The sequence below is a fragment of the Neolamprologus multifasciatus genome, chromosome 5, assembly GCF_963576455.1.
Source record: "Neolamprologus multifasciatus chromosome 5, fNeoMul1.2, whole genome shotgun sequence".
NCBI classification, from domain to species: Eukaryota; Metazoa; Chordata; class Actinopteri; order Cichliformes; family Cichlidae; genus Neolamprologus; species Neolamprologus multifasciatus.
In genome coordinates, this window is record NC_140443.1 from 21,945,701 (window position 1) to 21,967,468 (window position 21,768).

Genomic DNA, 21,768 nt, shown 5'->3' on the forward strand with positions numbered 1-21,768 from the left:
TTCTACTCATTTCTCCTTCAGTTCTTTCTTCTCCAAATAAGTTACGCACTCATCACACTTGTGCACTGTTTATAACCATGGCACTAATAACTTAAATGTCATTTACACAACGTTTTGTAATTATGTTGAGAAATATACATTTTAAACATAAGGTCAACAAAACTTAATCTGTATGAGTGTCATGGGATTCATGTGGCCCCTCAGCTACATGACCTTGAATGGGGCCCTTTAGCTAAATATAGCTGTCCAATTGGAATTACCCAATTTAAAATTGTCACACCATTGACAGACTTTTATTTTTACAAATAATATTACATTTCCAAATTTTTAGAATTATATGTATAGAAAGAAATTATTATCTTTTACTGGAATAATTCTCTGCCTGTTATTATAACAGACATAGCTATTAAACTATGGCTGAGACAATCACACAACGGGGCGATTGTGAGATTTGGTATAAAGTTTTTAACATTTCAAAATGAAGTCAAGTCCATTTAGAGCAAATTGTTTATTTAAATTTTCAACATTTTGTGGCATTTAAAATGAGGAAAATTTGAACTACACATATTTTTGTCCTGCAAGACAGTGAAAATACCCTGTCAAAAACCTTATGTCCAGAATAGAAACAAGATTTCAAAAAAATGCTGTCACCTCCCCAAAATAAAGTTTTAAAAAGTTTTTTCCCACCCAGAAGAGAAATTAATGTTGATATTTTTGCTGTTTTGAAATTCTTCCATTTATTTCGGCTCAACATTATTAGCACGTGTCCCATCTTATAATGTCTGCTTTAAGTTTTATCAATGCTGATCTGTGTGACGGATACACAGGTGGGTGAAAGGTTCAGCAGCCTTGGTGAGCAGCATGTGATAGGCCTGTCGAAACCTGTGATTCATGACAGCATAGAGCACGGGGTTGATGCAGCTGTTTAGCCAGGTGAGGTTGGTGAAGAACATGTATAGTACCTGAGGGGCGTGGTTCGGTTTGTCGGCTGTGTTCAGCAGCACAAAGGGGACATAGCAGAACACAAAGCACAGAAAAACAGTTAAGCACATCCGTGTTATGTGCTTAACTGTTTTTCCTTTTCATCCACTGCAACTGTCGAGTGTGATGCCAGCATTGCATTTCTGGGAGTAGGTGGTGCAAGGTCAGCTTCAGATGGGGGCTCAGTTTTTAAGGTCTTAAGTGAACTTTGAGCAGACTGGCAGGACTTTTCGCCAGCTGCCTCTATACCCTGAACAAGTTTTGCCTGGCCGCACGTGTTTGTTATGACAGAATTTACACTACTATCGTCAGTCTCTTGAGCTGGTGTTGGTTTCCTCCTGGATGACTGTTGGCTGAACCTGTAACGGAGCAGAGCTTGTGATGCAACCAGGACATGTTTGTAAATGAGCAGGTAGAATGCACCAACACAGCTCAGGCCAACAAGAAAGCTGAAAACTAGCAGGACGGTGGTGTAAGGACGACCCCGGGTACGATGGAAGCTGCATGTACACACCTGTGGCACAAACACATAGGCAGACCAGAGTGGAACAAAGCTGACCAGGCTGAATGTCCACGCAGAGACGAGGAGTAAAACAAGACCACATTTAGAAAAAACACGGTCAAACATAACTCTCTTTGCAACTAGGAGATATCTGCTCAACGCAATCAGGCAGAGAGTGAAAATGGAAACAGAGTTGGAGAGGCAGAGGAGCAGGCCGAAGACTCTGCACCACAGCTCACTGCTGCGCCACCTGAGGTGTAGATAGGAGTCGATGGAGAAGGGCTGCAGGATGGTGCAGTACAAGAGATCAGATGCAGCCAAGTTGACAATGAGCACGTTGAAGCGAGTCCTCAGACGTGAGACAAAGGCAAAAGCCAGAATAGTCATCAGGTTCCCCACCGTACCCGTGATGGTTACAGCACATCCCCACAGCACAGCAAAGTACTGGTAGATTTCAACAGAAGGACTGTAGCAGGAGAGAACGTCCTTGGTGTGGTTTGTTTGATTCATCAGCATTCTGTCAACTAATATAAACAGAGGATAGGAATCAGAATATAAGTAAACAAAATCTTGTTGCCTGCCCTCACCTCAAAAATTTTCAATGTCAGCTAATCCTCGAGGTTTCAGGCAGTGCAGTGAAGTGAACAAATGTAATCATTTGGTTTTTGATGGTTAGAAAGAAAAATAATTATGAACAATTGTAAACAGTTCCACTATCTGCAGTGAAACTGTTCTGGCTTTCAAACAAAGTTCTCAACTAAAAAAAATCTTCTGTTTTTGCCAGAGGAAATGACTAGTTACCAGCTTATTCAGGAACAGATGGTTAAATATTGTAATAATACTTTATTTATTAATTATTATTAATAATAGGCTATTAAAGGAATATCTCCCTCAACAAAATGCATTAACAAAATAGACAAAACCAACAATCAGCGTTTACTTTCATTTTAACTTAACAGAGAGTTGATAAACTAATTAAGGTTTAGTTTTATAAGAAATCTATAGGTGATATTTTCAAAATTCAGACTTTTAAACATTTCTAATGAAAAGCAGTTAAATTTTCTCACCTTAAGTTGATGACTTCCACCTTTCTTTTCATATGGTGATTGGGGAGAGGGGGGGGGGGTGTTATTCTCTTTAGTTTTCTTGCCTTCTGATAGTGAGATTTCCTGTTTATGTGTTGCAGCAGACTTAAAATAACTGGAAAACAAAACACCAGTCACCACTCGTTACAACCATGAATTCAGTTTAATGATTTTTTTTTAATATATATAATTTTACTTAGACTCAACATTTAGGAATCCCAGACTTGAACCATTTTTTTTATTAATCTACGTTTACAGCAACGTTTCAGTATCCTAATCCTAAATAACATTTATCACATTTGAAGACATTTTTTATTGCAGTTGACAAGAAAAGTTAGCAGGAGTGCTTAAAGTATTGCTACAGTTTCCATTTCCTAAAGCTTCCCTCTAAAGTTTCGCAAGCCAACAGTTTTCACTGGGATACTTTGGGTGATGCAGATTGGAGCACACGAGGCAGAGCAGACAAACAAAACATTTTTTATCCCAACACAAACCTGCAACACTGTCAAAATAATTTTTTTTTGCATACAACTTCTCATCTGTGCATGTGGTCCTTTTTGCTTCAATGCTGGTGTCTTTCATCACACTGTTTCCACTTCATTCAGATAGTGGTGAAATGCAGTCTTTTTAATGTGCACAAACTGCAATAGAAGCCATGAGTCAACGACTGTCCTGCTGTGCTCGGCATGTGAAAGTCAGTCCATTAAGACACTGAAAATTTTCTGTTTTGCACAGTGTTGTGTAGATGATAAAATAATGAAGACATTTTCACTTATATTTCTCACCGCTTGTGTGCTTTGTGAGACTTTTATATACACGATCTGTGATGACTTGGGGATAATCAGAGGAACATCAGAAAAACAGTTTAGGGGATTTAAGAGACTTAGCATGGGTATTTCCTCTTGTTCTCTGTTTCTTATAAAGTCTAAGCTTGTGTTTCCTCTTAAAACGCTAAGAATAAACACCAAGAGCTGCATAGTGCATCGGTAGCCAATGATCTATGATTACCATTACTTCATAATCACTTCTGCTTTAAGACTTCCTGTAAGAACTATGTATTTCCTTTTCTTCTTATCACTCCTTATTTCTGTAAACCTGACACAATACAGACAAAAGCCAGCTGTGAAAATGTTTGCCAGAAACTGCAGACATTGTATCAACACTGTGGGCACCTTTTTCTTTTCATAGGCTACAAAAGCAAAAAATAAAAATAGAAAAATTACAGTGGTACAATCCACTATACTTTTACAGCTACAGTATGGATACCAGCTAACATCAGAGGCAACTACTACACCTAACTGCAGCAGGCATGTTTGTTAACGTTTGGATATGTAATGAATCCTTGCAGATGAACCATAAACTTAAGAGAGGTAGGGTTTTCAGTCCAATGTAGTGGCTCTTATGACAGATGCAGGTATTTAGTCAGCTGCAGGCTGGAGGATGCTGAAAGAAGTCCATGCTTGATGGAAACTGGAGAGGATGGAAACATATATTTTGCTACACGATGCGCCATTAAGAGCCATGTTCATGTTTTTATCATCCTGAAAAACCAGCTGGAGAAACACCAGCTGGTTTGGCTCTTGATGGCACACGGTTGCCAGCCTCCGATTCACAGTGTGCTTCTTCCTGATTTGTCCTCGCTCTTTCAGTATTAATAAGGAGTGAAGAGGATTGGCCCGTGTGTGGTGCGGATGGGTCCTGGGGCTGGCCTCAGCAGGCTGAGGGGTGTTCCCTGTAGGAGGTGGTGATGAGGGTGAGGATGAGGATGGGAGGCTGGGCCGGGAGGACGTAGTGCCAGCTGATTTGAGGACGCTGCTGCTGCCATTGCTGCAGCAACAGCCAGAGGATTTGGTAAAAGTCCAGCCCCTAGGGTTTTTGGAAGTTCCTTTAAAAAACAAACAAATAGAGAAACGACTTGTTGATCCTTTTAAGATTAAACCTAAATGAGGATGAATTTATGAGGGAGAAGTGCTGCATGTAAATAAAAATGAGCACGTACCATAAAGTCTGTGCGCTTCTTGTGCCGACTGAGAAGAGGATTAGGTTTCCCTGCGACTCCATCGCGGTGCCTCCGGCTAGATATATGCTGGAACATTAAATTAAAAAAGAAAAATCAGATATGGGATTTCTCGTCATATAATTCACTCAGGGTCTATTTTGAGGTTTTCTTCCTCACCTGTTTAAGCTGCAGCTCAGAGTTGACTCTGACGTTGCAGATCTCACAGTGGAAGGTGCGTTCCTGAGTGTTAGGGTCAGAGGAGAGCTCCCCTCCCTGCTCAGGGCTGGGTTTAGGACCCAAGCGTGGGTAAGCTTTAATCGGTCCCAGTCCACTTCGAGCCTCCAGAATAGTTTTGTGTTTGGTACCTGGGAACAACAAAAAGAATACTAGAGTGAACATCTTCCAGGATTTTTCCCCTCCAATGTTTTTCTCTGTTGCGTCTTTGTTGTTGTTTGTCTGATGTTTCCAAGAGCAAGAGTCTCCCATATGGATAAGAAGTTGTTCAAGTGGTTGAAATAAATAAATAAGCTTTTTAAACTTCCAGAGGATTATGTAACAAGACTAAAAACTCCAGAACAGCCAGTAAATGGACTTTATGATAGAGAATTGAGTGAGAAAATATTAAGTGTAGGTGCTGTGTGTTAAGGTTTTTATCAATTGCCATTTACCATGTTTTAACCTGACATTCTCACCACTAAGTGGCAGTAACGCAGCTGCTTCACGTCTTCAAACATGACACTCAGAACAAGTGAAGAATAACGTCTAAAGAGGCACGCTTCAGTGTTTCTGAAGACGCTTCTGAAAGCTGCACAATTTGTCCACTTCCCCTGGGACTAACCTTTGTTGTGTGCCTCCAGTTGTGAGAGGGAATTAACAGCCACTTTGCAAAGGGAGCAGTAGAGAAGCTTTTTGGCTTTCTCTTCCTCCGACTCTCCTGAAGATGGGCTGGGTGCTGGGGACGGGGTGTCAAGAAGACCAGCTGCTGCTGGTGCTGCTGAATCCGCAGAGGGTGTACTGAGGGCTGCAGAAGGGGAAGGAGACGGTGGCAAAGGCGTGTTGACAGAAAGAAAGAGGGGGCACTCTGTATCTGCTGAGCTTGGTGTGGAAGTAGGAAGGCAGCTGGGGGTTGACGGTGAGTCTTTAGAGTTGGGACAGGACTGATTGTCATCTGAAAACAGCACAAAGATCTCTTGTTAGTGAATAATTTAGGAAAAAACAAAATCCACAATAAAATGAACCTTCTGACTCTCCTGATGTGAAAATATTTTTTTTTTTAGATAAACCAGTTTGCCAATACTTTCACTTTACATTTCATGACAGGTTCCTGTATTTGAGAGGCGATGCTCACCCTGTTTATTGTTGTTAGGATCAGGCTCAGGGCTGGATGGTAAAGGGCCTGGAGGGGAGGGTGAAGCAGGAGGGGGATGGTGTTGCTTGTCACCATCTTGGAGACGGGTTGTTTTGGAAGTCTCGATACCCTTCACCCTTCGAGCATGACGGTTCCCTTTATAGTGGGCTTCTGCCTGGCTCTGAAAAACAAGAGTAAAGCACATGGCACTTTAACATGGCATGTTCAAGTCCTTATTTCCAAATGCCCACCACCTTGGTTGTCTTTTCTCCATATTGAACCAAGCAGACTCTAATAGATCATCAAATGAGGTGTCTACAAATAGTAACACACACACATAATAAACCCTAATCAAACAAAATAAGAATGTGTTGCATGTATTTGACATCTTCACATAGGCTTATTAAATGTTATTTACCATCTTGCAATCTTGTACCCCATTTAAATCTTTGGTATGGAGACTAGAAACATGTTTGTCTCGATCTTCTTTCAAGTTTCTGTATAAGTGCAGAAACATGCATAGTTTGAGGCCGAAGGAGTAATGCAACGTCTGTTGAGCTGTTTTTTGTGACGGGTGATGGTGCACCACTGATGAGGCAGTCAGCAAAGATTAGTCTCCAGAATATTCAGTCTTCCTTCAGCACTGCTGTAATCACAGCACTGGCCTGCTGAGCTGATGATGATTATTGAGCGGCGGAATAATCTGAAATGGGCTGGGGGGATGTGGGTGAGGTGTGACAGTTGACAGTCAGTTGCTGGGCGAAAAGTTTGCATCCACGAGTGTGCACTTAAGAGGATCAGTTCCAAGCTGATCCTCCAAGGGAGCATAAAGAGGTATGGGCATTTAAAGATCTACTGTGGGGATGTCGGATTTTACATTTCAGTTTTCAGGATGCAACAGGAGACAAGTTATCTATTATAAGTCTGCCATTTCCTCACTTCCTCACTTCCTGAAGGATTCCCTGGAAAACACACGGATTTAACGTGTAATGTGTGCACTTTCACAGCCATATCACAGCTGCATTAAGTTTCCTTTTACAGACATTTTATATGTCAGTTATATGGCTTCATCACTGAGGCTTTTATTGCTAAAAGGTCACAGAAAAGACAATATTTCATGAGCTTAACACTTTCTACATTAGCCGTACTTATTTTAGTTGTAACTGTTTATTTTTTAGAGCATTGAAGTCACAGCTTATTCTTTTGAGCTTTCAGTGTAACCGGCAGCTATTCAGACCATAACTTCCTGTTCTGTCTTCCAACTGTACAAGTTCCTGTACTAGAAACCTCTACAGATTCTGCATATTCATAAACACTATCTTTTTTTTTTTGGTAGAGGTTAAGGTTTGCGGTTACAATTATTACAAATATGTCCGCTGGGCACTAACCTCAATGCCCTTACTTTCTGCCTCATTACACAAAAGGTTTGCTGTGCTGGTATTTAACTTTGGCATTTGATGTAAATCATGTGGTGCATGATTTACATCCGAAAATATTCCCCGCTGATACGGAAATCAGTGTAAGCCTCCAAGTTCAGATATTAATGTCCATGTCACCATCAAGTGAAATCAAAGGAAAGGGTGAGGTGTTAGGGTACAAATATAGTTCCTGTAAGCTCCTTATTAATACAGTAATATGACACTGTCTGTGTGACTCTATGTGCATGTGTATGCTCATGCAAACACGTTCTGGAATTAGATCTGTTTCATTATGTCAATAGAAAGGCTGAGAAACCTACATGAGGCATGTGCCAGGTACATGTTGGGGCTCTGAGGCAAAGGGTCGACTGGGACTTGTCCAGCGTGCCTCTGTAAGCCTGTGGTATTAACTGCCAATGATAGTTACCCATATAGCCCTCATCCTGATTGGTGATGACAGAAAGGCAGATATAGCTCTGCTTGTGTAACTCTACTCCCCCAGCTGGTGCTTCCCTGCAATTAGGCAGGAGATGAGGGGCCTACAACTCGACAAACAAAGGACAGTAGAGAGCTGAAATAGCCAGCGGACTCTCTTGTTGTAACCCAGGCTCTGTGCTGCTGGCCTTCATGTTTTGTTTTGTTTTGTTTTTTTTTTTATCTTTTTATGCAACCCAACAGTTTTCTTGCTGCTTGTGCTTTGATATTTTCACTGTCCTAATGACCTTCAATTTCAAGAAATCAATGAAGGGCTGCCATCCATTCATGCATAAAAAAATCCTGACAGCATCAGAAGTGGGGGCACAGTACATTACAGGATCCAAAGCAATTAATGTCAATGAGAGTTTTTTATGTAAGAAGAAAGGTAAATAATACAGCATATGATAAAACAGAAACTATGTTTTAGCAGGTGAAATGGATGGAGAGAAGCTGAGTGAGAGCCAACGGAAAGGAGAATTTAGATGAATGAAGAAGTGGGAATGGGATTTAAGGAGAAAATGAGAGCAAGTGAATGTCCCTAAAATCCTTTTTCTCTCTAAGCAGGATGTGCTTTGATGTTTTATCTATAAACCGACAAAAGGCACTGAAAGCAGATAGAGCTGGTCAAGCAGCCAAATCTACTGAGGACAGACAGCAGTGACAGGAAGAGGGGGTGGAAAGAGGCTTGAGAGGTGAAGAGAAAGACACGGTATAGAGTATACCCCCACAGAGGGAGAAGTGGAAACATGAAAACCGATGAGGAAAAAGAAAAGACAAAAGTTGCCAGACGGATGGGAGACAGTAATGAAACATGATTTTGTATTTGCCCGAGGAGGACAAGGAGAGATGGGGAAAGGGAGAGAGGTGTCCAGCATGTTACAGCAGTGGTGACGATGGCTAATGCAGCATGGTGTGACGTCAACCTTGCAGCAGAGCAGAGCTGAACACACTGGCAGGCTAATCTGTCCTCTGTGGCCTCAAATGAATTGCGGTGTTATAATTACAGCATGTGGGACTACAGTGGAGCAGCAGTGATAGGCACCTGACTCCCAGTGACCACCATCAACAATTTGCTTTCGCTTCGTATTCCCTTAAGAGCCATGGTACAGACCAGACAGCATGAGTAAGCCAAGTACGGCACTGTAAGTAGAGTATTCCTTCATTATTAAAGAATGTCCACTATGCTTTAAGCTCCCAGACTCTCAGGTTACTCTGGAAAGTGTTGTAGAGCTGCAGCAGAGCAGATGCACGCTGCCAGCTCATGAGTAAAGCAGCAGGCTGGACAAACAGGTGGCTCAGAATTGGAAGTCCCGGGCACACGATGAGCCACGCACACACACCTGCACGAGCATTTTCATACATGCACATTTCAGTGAACACACAGGTATGCAAATGAGAACATGGTGAAGAGAATTAAAACACTCCCCTATTACATGTACCCCACCCCCATAATAATAATGATAATGTCGACCATGTGAGAACACGCAAGGTTTGAGCAGGGGAGATATAATTAAGCGGCCCCTCGCAGAGAGAACGGGGCAGTGTTACACAAGTTTCACATGACTCCCTCCCTGCCTGTGTCCTTTACACATCACTGCATTTAGAGTGAAAGTATTTAGCACTTGGTCCCTGCAATCCAATCATATTTTTAGCCAGGCTTGTATATCAGGCTTTTGTTTGATTTCTGCTCATGTTTTAGGTTAGAGGTTACAGCGGCATGTCATAAACACCAGGATTTTTCCATCCTTGAAAGCACATATATTGGTGTTAAATAAATACAAAAATGTAGAGATACAGCTTGAGGAGAAGTGTGCTCACCAAGAAATGGTCTGTCCAAATACATATTTTTCCATGCAAAGAAAGTCCTATATCATTAAAATGTATTCCCTGTACGCACTCACTGTAACAGACCCAGCAGTAGACAGGCGCAGACTCGTCGGTCATGTCATCCAGTAGCTGCCCACATTATGAATGATTTGCTTTTCAACTTCAGTTAACACTACTGCCTCCTTAATGGGGGACACTCCAATCTTTCCTCTAAAGTTTCATCACTTCAGGCCTCTTTTATTTCAGCCCCCCTTTCCTTGCGTTGGCATAGGCACCGACTGTTAGTCATAACGTGCCACAAATGTGCCCCATCAGCAATACAGAAACTTCTAGGACTCCATCCTCCTGCTTTACTGTAACCAGCAAACACGTCGTACAAATGTCAGTTACAGCCTCGTCAGAGTGGGGTAAAGAACAGTTATAGTCACAAGCTTGCTGTCAACAACTAAGAAATGTTTTTCAGACTTCTGTTTGCACAAGTTAAAAAGACAAGTTTTTGGATAATCGGGAACTTATCTGAGACAACATTCCTTTGAAACTTTAATACTACTATGTGTGTGAGAATTCCAGCAGAAGTGAAGCAAGCAGGTATTTCTCTCCCTTCCTCCCCCCACACTTTTGGTGGACAAGCTAAAAATGGAGCTGCTAAAGTGTGAACTAAGTTTTCACCTTCTCCAGCTGTGCAGTCAATCACCAACCAACTTCAAGTCCAGACTGCAGACTTTTTAGGTCATGTGCAGTGAGTACAAGTTCAATTCTGGATTGAAGTAATTCCAATATTCATTATTTTAACATGATGTCTTAAACCAACTAAGTTTCTATTAACCCCATCCTTTTATTAACTGCTACACCCACCAAACTTTAAAATCCTGCAGCAACACTACTCAAAATTCTTGAAGCAAACTTTCTGAAACAATGGGCTAACAAGCCTGGCACTCAAAACTTTCCCAAATCCAATAAAAACTAGAAGCAGAGGTGTTAACATAAGACTACATTTTATTATAGAAGCATTCAGCACTGGTTTCCACAGTGTGGTAAAGCACTCTACAGTGGATGTGCAAATCTTGAACAGCCACCACAGACTTAAACTTTTAGCTATTTAATCTAAAGGTCTCTGCATAAAAGGACACACAGGTGCTGATGTAGCAGGTTGAGGAACAATCACATGTGTGCTTGATTAATAATCCAGGTAAAACTAGGATGCTTTTGCGTTTGAGTGTCACCTTTCCCCAGCATCCTGCTCACCTAAGCTAAGCTATTAGAATAAAAATAGCTGCTGTTTGTGTTGTGAATTTTGCAAGTGGTCAGTAAGTAGGATTTTTATGGGATTTTTATGGTTTGAAAGCAAACCCTGTTCTGGAACTGCTTAAGCTGCCATACCTCTGAGTTGAAGCGTATTTGACAGACGTTGCAGGAGATGATTGGCCGCTTTGTCTTCATCATAGGTGGCCCAAAGGTGTGTGTCATCACAGCCTTTTGGACAGGGTCCATCTGAGGAGAGACAGCCCAGAGGTCACATCAAAAATTCAGCACCACAGGAGAAATTCAGAGGCCAGTGCTTCTCCTAACTGCAGTGCACTCAAAGGTTCAGCCAAGTGAATGTGGATGAGAGAGAGAGAGAGAGGTGCTGAAGAAAAAGTGCAGGTGAATGACAGCCTCTGAAGGGGAAGAAAGGCTGGGAGATAAAATAGAGTTGGGGAAGAGGGAAGTGAAGAGGGAGCAGTGATTGATGCGGACAGGAAGGTGTGTGTTTTCTCTGCAGCAGCTGGTGCTGCTGTCTGTGCCTGAGTTCTTGGGTGCCGTTCAAACGCTTTAATTCATGTTAGGGTTAGAGGGGCCTAATTACAGACTCGCAATCTCCAAGAATTTTACACTGCTATGTGTGCAGAAAAAAAGCTCCTTTTTTTAAACCTACATACCAGTGTATTACAAGAAGCAGTAATTTCTCCATGCAGTACTCTGAAAAGATTTTGCTGCATTTTAGTTGATTGTTTTTTAAGCAAATAACAGCAGAGTAAAAGGGTTAAGGGGTTACCACAAGATGAGACATTAATATCATAGCTACAGGCAGACATGTGATGAGTTCCAAAGTAATAAAAATAGGACTCTTAACTTAAAAAAAAAAATGAATATATATATATCCAAAAGTTTATTCTGTTCATCTGGACGTAGTGTTTTCAGTGGGAGAAACGTTTCGTCACTTATCCAAGTCATCGACTATTTCTCCAACTTTTGGAGATTTACTTACCTGGATGATTGAGCATGCATCAAGACATGCATATATATATATATAATACCCATGTTTGTCATTTCCAGATCAAGGAAAAATATGCCATGTCATACTCTTTACTGCCTCATTTTTAGACAACTGCATTGGACTCGTGTGAGCTCTCTGACCCTTTGGCAGGGTTTGGAAACCGCAGTGCTGGGTGTTGCCCTCATTAAGCAGCCAAAACTCCACTGTGGTTTTACTCCACCTCTCATCTCCTTCTCAGACTGGATGCATGCTGCCAAATGAGAGACTGTTTACACTGTGAAGCTGCAGGCACCAGGGGAAATGGTGTAATTGGTCTGAGGACTTAAACTGGGTGTAAATCTATTGTTAGAAATATTTACAGACTTAAACGTCTTTCCCCCTCTTGCCTGTGACGTCAGCTCTTCGGTTTATCTTTCGACTGTTTTGTGCTTTTCATGTGGAGACCTGCAGCACCTCCAAATTTGTTTGGTTTTCATCTGCTCAGTTGTCCGTGTGCCAGCGCTGCGTCTGGGTGAGCTCAGCGCTCAACCTGTCTGTTGTGCATGTGGGTATGTATCTGGGGCCTTTTAATGTGTGCGTGTGTGTTGTGTCTTTCTCTGTAGTCTCCCATCACTGCGTGTCATTCGCTGCCTTTCTTTGACCACCTGTTCTCATCAGGATCTTTTTCTCTGTCCCAGCTCTTATGACCTCATTAACCTATTGCTCCACTTTTCATCTTCTCTTTCACTCTGACTCTCCTCGTGTAGTCGAGCTTTTTCTGCACCAGTAATTCACACTTTATAGATGGTTCCCACATATCTGGCTGCATATAAACCTTTGCTTTGGATGCACCACATAACCATATAGCTTAGCTGACAGAGAGCTTAAAGAATCTTTAATTGCAATCAACAGCAAGTAGATTGGTAGAAACATGCCCATTAAAGTTGATTTAGATAATATTTCATAATAAAAGGCTGGAAGCGTTTCATGATAGGATTGCAAAGCATCTTTGTTGAAAGAGGTGATGTTTTACATTATAGGACACAGAGTTCTATTCAAAAATATATCTCCAGTATCTAATGGGAGCATCAAAAACACTTTAGGAAGCAACTTCACCAAAACTGGTTAAGTAGCCGTGCAAAGGTTTTTAGATTTTGTCTGTGGATCCCTGGTGTTTTGTTGCATTAATCAAGAAAACTAAAGAAGACAGCTAGGTACATTCTTGTCCTCCAGATTGTGTCCTGCATTTCTGCTTTGCTCATCAGTGCAGCAAAAAATTTAATTTCTGCTACAGGGGCTTTTGCAAGTCATCATTGAGAGAAGATAACACCGAAATCATCAGCTTAATGTTGATGGAAATTGAGGAACAGATATGTCACCTGCTGTTGACTTCTTAGTGTAAACGTCCCTTTCCAAACCGAACGCAGTTAAACAAGAACACGATGTCAGACTGAATTATGAAGTGAAACCAAATTTGCACTTGAAATCTAATTATCGAGCTCCCGGCAGTCAACAAGGCTGTCTGACATGGGAATACTGAACTCCTGGCTGAAGGTTGTTTTCTACAGTATTAAACAAGCTTTTATAAAATATAAATACAGTGGGGCAAAAAAGTATTTAGTCAGCCACCGATTGTGCAAGTTCCCCCACTTAAAATGATGACAGAGGTCAGTAATTTGCACCAGAGGTACACTTCAACTGTGAGAGACAGAATGTGAAAAAAAAATCCATGAATTCACATGGTAGGATTTGTAAAGAATTTATTCGTAAATCAGGGTGGAAAATAAGTATTTGGTCACCTCAAACAAGGAAAATCCCTGGCTCTCACAGACCTGTAACGTCTTCTGTAAGAAGCTTTTCTGTCCCCCACTCGTTACCTGTATGAATGGCACCTGTTTGACCTCATCATCTGTATAAAAGACACCTGTCCACAGCCTCAACCAGTCAGACTCCAAACTCCGCCATGGCCAAGACCAAAGAGCTTTCGAAGGACACCAGGAAAAGAATTGTAGACCTGCACCAGACTGGGAAGAGTGAATCTACAATAGGCAAGCAGCTTGGTGTGAAAAAATCAACTGTGGGAGCAATCATCAGAAAATGGAAGACATACAAGACCACTGATAATCTCCCTCGATCTGGGGCTCCACGCAAGATCTCATCCCGTGGGGTCAAAATGATTATGAGAACGGTGAGCAAAGATCCCAGAACCACACGGGGGGACCTGGTGAATGACCTGCAGAGAGCTGGGACCAAAGTAACAAAGGTCACCATCAGTAACACACTACAACGGCAGGGAATCAAATCCCGCAGTGCCAGACGTGTTCCGCTGCTGAAGCCAGTGCATGTCCAGGCCCGTCTGAAGTTTGCCAGAGAGCACATGGATGACACAGCAGAGGATTGGGAGAATGTCATGTGGTCAGATGAAACCAAAGTAGAACTTTTTGGTATAAACTCAACTCGTCGTGTTTGGAGGAAGAAGAATACTGAGTTGCATCCCAAGAACACCATACCTACTGTGAAGCATGGGGGTGGAAACATCATGCTATGGGGCTGTTTTTCTGCCAAGGGGACAGGACGACTGATCCGTGTTAAGGACAGAATGAATGGGGCCAAGTATCGTGAGATTTTGAGCCAAAACCTCCTTCCATCAGTGAGAACTTTGAAGATGAAACGAGGCTGGGTCTTCCAACATGACAATGATCCAAAACACACCGCCCGGGCAACAAAGGAGTGGCTCCGTAAGAAGCATTTGAAAGTCCTGGAGTGGCCTAGCCAGTCTCCAGACCTCAACCCCATAGAAAATCTGTGGCGGGAGTTGAAAGTCCGTGTTGCTCGGCGACAGCCCCAAAACATCACTGCTCTTGAGAAAATCTGCATGGAGGAATGGACCAAAATACCAGCTACTGTGTGTGCAAACCTGGTAAAGACCTATAGTAAACGTTTGACCTCTGTTATTGCCAACAAAGGTTATGTTACAAAGTATTGAGTTGTATTTTTGTTATTGACCAAATACTTATTTTCCACCCTGATTTACGAATAAATTCTTTACAAATCCTACCATGTGAATTCACGGATTTTTTTTTCACATTCTGTCTCTCACAGTTGAAGTGTACCTCTGGTGCAAATTACTGACCTCTGTCATCATTTTAAGTGGGGGAACTTGCACAATCGGTGGCTGACTAAATACTTTTTTGCCCCACTGTACATTGCCTGGATGTGGCTCTTGTCCTCTACGTTGCATAACACAAAACTGGCTTATGGCTTAAGTTATAAAATGTTTCTGAATGCAGCACTCTTCCTCCCATAACAACAGGAGGACTAAGGAGTTGGATCTAACTAAAGCCACTTTCACACGTAAACATTACAAAGGCTCTGTTAGACATTTGTGTTCTCACACGCACCTGTGCAGAGTAATGTCTAGAGAAGTGTGAGGGTGCAGCGCATGTGTAAAAACAGCTTGATAGTTAGTGTATGTCAACATCTGTTTCTATTTCTTGTGCAGAGCAGTGTAGCTCTTGACTTTCATATGTACTGTAGTACAAATTTACTGAGAATTAATTTTTCCCAAAAAACTAAAAAAAAGCCAGCTGTGCCACCTCTTCAGAGCCTCAGCAACTCTGCTCTATTCACTCCTTTTGAAAATGTCCCAGCAGCTAGTTTGAGAAATTCAAAGGCAGGCACCCAGATGAACAGTAGCATTTTTATGCCTAAATTAACTCTTTTTTGTCATTGTTTGGACCCTATTATTACCATAATTATGTGAATTGAATGGGAACGGCAGATTGTTACCATGGAAATGTGTATTTTTTTCCCCCGCTGAAGTGTGTAAAATAAGGCTGTCTTCATTTTTGTAAAACTGCCTGAATTGTTTTGGACTAATGACCTAGGACTCTAAAGAGCAGTTTAAAGAGCTCTTACCACACAGCGCAGTACTGTGCAGTCTCAGTGCAAGAAGGCTGGACCTACTGTAGGCTCTGCAGAATGTTAAGTATTTGGAAATTGCCTGTAAACCTGGTGAGGTTGACCTGACTCCAAACAGGACCATAACTCAGTTTGAAGCAATAATCACTGTAATCAACTGTTTTTGTCAGTTTGCCTTTCACTGTGTCCTTTAAGCTCCCGCAGCCTCTTATCTTATATGATGACAGTAGATGTTGACGTGACTCACACAGAGTGTTTTAGTATTGTAGACTTGTATAAATTTTTACTGTGCAGACAGAGAATGATTTGCATGAAAGTGCTGTGGAATTAGTGGCCACACTCAATGCCCTTGATGATAAAGGATGAATCATAAACCTGCACAAGGGTCATTCTGCCCGAGTTGACTGATTGTGTGTGTGTGTCTGTGGGTGGCGCTCGCCCGTCCCCTTTTGTCACCACAATGACCTTCACATGAAACCCAATCTAGAAATGTGAGGGAGGTGGAGAAAATGCTGACTGTGGAGAACAGCCCGTGCCTCTTATACGATTGATTAGCTGTAACTCATTTTATTGCTGTAAACCACTCGCTTGGGCGTTTTCTCAATTATACTGAAACTCACTGTGCTGAATAAAAAGCAAACAGCTGTCACCTTATTATTTTGTATTAGACACTATAAATCCCTTATCAGTTTATCACTTGTCTTCACTCGCGAGGCTCCGGAGCCACAACTGAATACCAACTCTGTCTCCTGTTAAGTGAAACAAACTGATAACAAATCCCAGGCGCCGTCTGTGTGCATATGCGCAGGAATGTCTGTGAGCACTCACTGTGTTAAAGTTGTGGAAGAGGCCGATGCTGGCTGGGTGAGGCGATTCCAGGGGGAACTGGAGGAACGGCTTCATATCCAGTGGAGGTGGGATGACAGGTGGGCTCCTGAGGAAGGCAGGGACAGGCCCTGGGCGGTTTACACCTCCTGCGGTAGATATGCAAACAATGATATTAAAAAACCTATAAATAATTACATATTCTAGTAAAAGACGGCAACCATAAAGCGTTCTTCTTAAAGGAGCAGTTTGACCGTTTGGAAAACGAGCTTACACCAGGGATGTCAAACTAATTTCACATGGTGGGCCACATACAGCCCACTTTGATCCTAAGTGGGCTGGACTTGTGAAATCCCCCCTTTCTGTCACTGTGAGGAAGTTTAACTACACAGTTAATCCCTGTAATGTCTTAAGATAAGACTCAATAGTATGTCTCATTTTTTAAATAAATGCTCTCGTATAAAATAAAACTGTAAGTAGTACTCTTAAAGTGTAAGAAATAAATGTGTAGCTCATTGTCCACACTGTCCTCTTATTATAAAAGAAAGTTTTTGTTAATTCACAGAAAAAGCTCTTTAAAATTTCTTGATGCTTGCTCAAACGTCAAGGCAGGAAAAAAAACAAAACAAAAAGGGACTCTTCAGTGGTCTGACGTCATCATCAATACCAGATCTGGGCCAAGAATTAATATTATGACACTTCATTAATGAGTTTTTGATGATGATATCATGTTGGACGGGTGCCGCCATTAAAATCAAAGCAGGGAATGAACTCTGTATATAACTCTGAACTCTGAGCTGTTTTTTTTACAGAAATGTCAAAACATATCCAACAATCCTACAACAAGTTCTAACACATCTTTTCTTTCACTATATCAAAACAGTGTCATCCTCTGTGCCTTTTTTCACATTTGAACCCCACTCATCACCCAAACCTCTCCTCTCTTTGCTTTTGCTGCTCACTTTTCTCTCAGTAGTAGCTCAGCAGCACTGAATGCCTGCACTTGAAGACTTTTCTGTGATGGGCAGGAGAGCTAAGCTCCTTAAGCCTCGCAGCTCGGGTGCTGCAGATATCTGTCTTTTCTCCATTTCTCCCAGTGTCTCTGTCTTTCTCACCAAGCACAGTTTTCTATCCTTATTTCATGGTCTCTTATTCTGTTTGCCTACCACTACTTATTCTTCTCCAGTGTAAAACCAGCAGGACACTTCAGGCCCAATCTAGCTACCCAGAGAGAATTTGTATAATCTTTTCTCTTGAGATTATATGCAGTCATCTCCCTTTATTGCTGGCTCTTTGTGATGACTAGGCTCCTTAACAGTTTTGTTAGTTTTGAAAAGAAAATTGGTCACTTGTCAAAACGAGGGGAAGAAAAGACTATTTTGGTATCAGAGGAGGCTCCCGTCTCTGACAACAGGGGAGACATAAATAATTTACTGTCAGGATCAGAAATAGATGGAGGGGAAAGTCTTTCTTTTTGGCATTCCTCTTCAGGGTGTTTCAGCGTCCTTGGGAGGCTGTGACAGGTAAAGCTCAGCTGTAGCTGTTGTTAATCATGTGTGAATACTTTTACATGTGCTGCATGAGAAGGAGAGTGTTTGATATTATGGGGAAAAAAATAGGTGTAAGGCTACAGGTTGCAGTTTAAAGGTCCTTCAGACATAAAGCCCACAGTTCAAATGGTGGCCATTATCACCTCTTTAAAACAAACGCAGCAAGATTTGTGAAGGATAAAAAAAAAAACTGGAGTGACACATCTCATGTCAGACTACATACCATCAGGAAGGCCTGAGTGACTGCCCAACAACAGATACTGAGAGAAGAAATATAAACCTCTATCTCTCTATATGTCTAGCTTGCTAGCTATATTCCTTCCTTTCCTGCTTCTTTCTTAGCAACAATTCTCAGTAGGCTGTTTAAATGATGCTCAACTGGTACTGGGAGGCCCAAATATGCAAAAAAGTTGCACAATTAGACGTTAACCAGGGCAGCAATGGATTGATGGTTTGAAGCCGATTATGTTAAATTGTGACGCTGCCATTTGAATATTGCAGCAGAGCTTTAGACTCATCAGACCAGACAATGATTTTCCAGTCTTCAATTTTACAATTTTGGTGAGCCTCAGTTTCCTGTTCTTAGGTGACAGGAAGCAAGATTCGGTGTGGTCTTCTGCTGCTATATCCCATCTTCTTCAAGATTTAACATGTGGTGCTCTTCTGCATAGCATATGTGCAAAGAGCGGTTATATCAGTTACTGTTTCCTTCCTAGGCTGCTCACTGGATCTGACACCAACAACCATGCCATGTTTAAAATGACTTATATCACCTTTCTTCCACATTGTCATTCGATTCACACTTCAGCAGGTTGTCTCGACCATGTCTCGACCATGCGAATATCTGATTAGATATGCTTTCATGAAAGTTATGTGTACCTAATGAAGTGGCTGGTGAGTGTAGATGGGACAGACCTGTCACTGTATTACGAAGTCATTACTGGTTGTGTGGCTGCACAGGAAAGAGACTGTCTGTGGCCATGAGTGTGTGACCCTCTCGGTTCTCATTCACTAGTTTACAGCATGATGTTCCGTTTGTGAAATATGGTCCAATTTATTAGTCACATGGAAAATTAATCAGGGAATGCCTTGAGCCAAGTCTACTTGGTGATTGACCAGCTGCTGCTGTATGACCATGTGGTGTCTTTGGTTTCTCAGTGAGAATCCCCTTCCACTTGTAGTATCTGGTTTAATGAAAAGAGAAAAAAAACAAAATGATAAATGAAAAAATCATCGAGTTGAAGCAAGAGCTCATAAACGAGTGGGAGGTGTCCAAGCAGCTGCACCCGAAGCAGTAGCATTAGTAGCTTTTTGAGAACTATTTTCAGACATGGATTAACACGAGGCAGCAGGATGTATTCACAGCCACAGGACTGTGTTTGTGTAAATGAGAAAAATGTTCATGAACATACCACCAAGCTATTTTAGTGGGCGGGTGCTAGGGTTAGGGTTACATGCGGCATACTGTAAATAATACTTATTTCAAGCATCAGTTCTACACTCTCCTTCTTCCTATTACACTTAAAATTCTGTTTGTTCTTTATTTGATCAAAAGGGTAAATTAAAAAAAGTAGAAACTAAATTGAATGCAATTAAGCACAGTTTAATTCCCTGCCAAGCAAATAATAGGACAATAGTGTCTCAGCTGTGTGGAGCGATGGAGAGACATCATCACTGTGTTTCCTCTTTGGCTGGTGAAATGTATTCCCGGCACGTTTCTGGTAAATCCACAGCTCATTTTACGCTATATTACAATTTAAAGGTCAAAGAACGTCTTCTATAATAAATCTGTATTTACAGTGCAGACACAGTAGAGTGCTACATTAAAACAATGCTGCTCATTGCTTTTAGTGTCACGTTCTGCACCAACCAATTCGGCGTGAGCGTAGCAGCATCGTCCCCTGACCTACCCAGCTCCTGAGTGATATACAGTGACATCAGATAAGAGAATGCCACGACCACGCAGGGAGAGAGAGCATTGATTGGACACATTCTGAGGAGCATTAAAGTGTTAAGATGCTGCCAAACTCCATAAATCCAGTTCTCACCATCTACAGCTCCTTTTCTCCACTGAAATGAACAGACAGCACCGTCATCTCACTGCTTTACTCCCCCCCCCCCCCCCCCATGCAAATGTTTGTGTGAGAAAGAGATCAATGTCTGTGTAATAGCTTATTGAATTTTTGTGTAGATTGTGCGAGAGAGGTAGTTGGACAGAAATGAAGAGAAGCAGAGGAGGGACAAAAAAGAAAAGAAAAAGGAAAACAGACAACCAGAGATGGAATCTTATCTCCCCCGTTAGGTGCACACACAGCCGTGCGGTGCACACACCAGTATGCTGTGACTAAGGCTTCTCAAATTGGCAATTCATTTAGCCAATTTAGTTTTAATGATCATAGAGGTAATGTCAATGTCAGTGGCGTCGCAGGAGTCTCTCTGTATTCCCTGCTTGCTTCCATCTTCGCGCTCCATGATGGGACCGGGAGGGAAGGGGACAGGAGACTGTGTGACATGCTGTCTGCCAGAATGAAGTCTGATGAGAGGCAAAGACACTGCAGGCTCCCACCAAAGAAAGAAACCTTTATCCAGGCCTGTTAGCTCCACGCTCAAGAGGACCGGCACACGATGCCAGCCGCGTCACATCTGCATCTAAATGGCCTGCTGTGCACAGATAATTCTGAAATGAGCGTCTGTGGTGGATTAACCAGCCTGCCTCCTGACAAAAACCCTCTTGCTGTCACTGCAGCAGAGACAGAGGCAACCGTGTGGTGGAAGGGTGTCTAATAACCAGAAAACCACTGGGCTCACTGCATTTGGGTTTGGCTTTCACCCTCAGGTTGAAGTACAAAGGAATGCGAGACAGAGCTGATCCAACATTTGGTCGCAGATGACACCATTGGTGTGTCTGTGATTCACGACTAACATTTTCAGTTTTGTAGCTGAAATGCTGAGTTGGTAATTGCCACACTTTGGCAGAGCTGACATTAAAACCAATCCTAGAAAAAAAAACAAAGTCATACAACTGTGTTTAAAGCTCCAACCTTTAAAGAACCACAGTGCTAACTTTGTCGTGAATGCAGAGGGAAGATGGGTCTGTCTTAGTGTCGCATACTGCTGCTGTGAAGGACTGAGCATGAAATCCAATTTACTGCGGCTCAGCTTACCCTCAAGTCAAAGGCAGCTATTTCAACCTAAGCGGGGGGACAGACGACGGTGCACACATTCGCATTCGCACACAAACCTTTGTAGTCTGAATAGATGATGCTCTAAAAAAAGGGTAATTTATGGGCTGGGTTCTGATTAATGTTGTGTTGGTCTGTGTGAGATCTGGAAAGGACAGAGCGAAGAGGAGAGTCAAGTGGTTGAGAAGGAGAACACATTTGATTTCACTCTGCACTTTGTTTTAATGATAGATGCTTTGCGCCCCAGTGGCCAAGCTTAAATGCCGCCTCCTAGAGAACTCTCTGAAGTCCTCTTTCAGTGGAAACGTGTGTGTGTGCCTGTTATGCAGTGCTCTTGAGATTCCTTAGTCCTTCTGCAGCTCCAGTCTCTGATTTGATGCAGTGTTTGTAATTACCGAAGACTTTTTTTTTCTTCCT

At 42.0% G+C, this 21,768-nt stretch overlaps 1 protein-coding gene and 1 pseudogene across 2 annotated transcripts in view; both read right to left on the reverse strand.

Annotated features, from left to right (window-relative positions):
* Nucleotides 1-389: 389 nt before the first annotated feature.
* On the reverse strand, nucleotides 390-2,264 carry LOC146518620 (G-protein coupled receptor 84-like; annotated as a pseudogene).
* A 448-nt stretch (nucleotides 2,265-2,712) lies between these two features.
* Nucleotides 2,713-21,768, reverse strand: part of LOC146518621 (zinc finger protein 385A-like) — a 29,731-nt gene continuing 10,675 nt past the window's right edge. For both annotated transcript variants that reach the window (XM_085160095.1, XM_085160096.1), the window contains exons 2-8: nucleotides 16,623-16,768; nucleotides 11,018-11,128; nucleotides 5,916-6,096; nucleotides 5,406-5,735; nucleotides 4,745-4,932; nucleotides 4,568-4,654; nucleotides 2,713-4,453 (exon numbers count right to left, since the gene is read on the reverse strand). In XM_085160095.1, coding sequence (XP_085016221.1) covers nucleotides 4,220-4,453; nucleotides 4,568-4,654; nucleotides 4,745-4,932; nucleotides 5,406-5,735; nucleotides 5,916-6,096; nucleotides 11,018-11,128; nucleotides 16,623-16,768 — 1,277 coding nt within the window. In that variant the 3' untranslated portion in view covers nucleotides 2,713-4,219. The remainder of the gene's footprint in view (nucleotides 4,454-4,567; nucleotides 4,655-4,744; nucleotides 4,933-5,405; nucleotides 5,736-5,915; nucleotides 6,097-11,017; nucleotides 11,129-16,622; nucleotides 16,769-21,768) is intronic.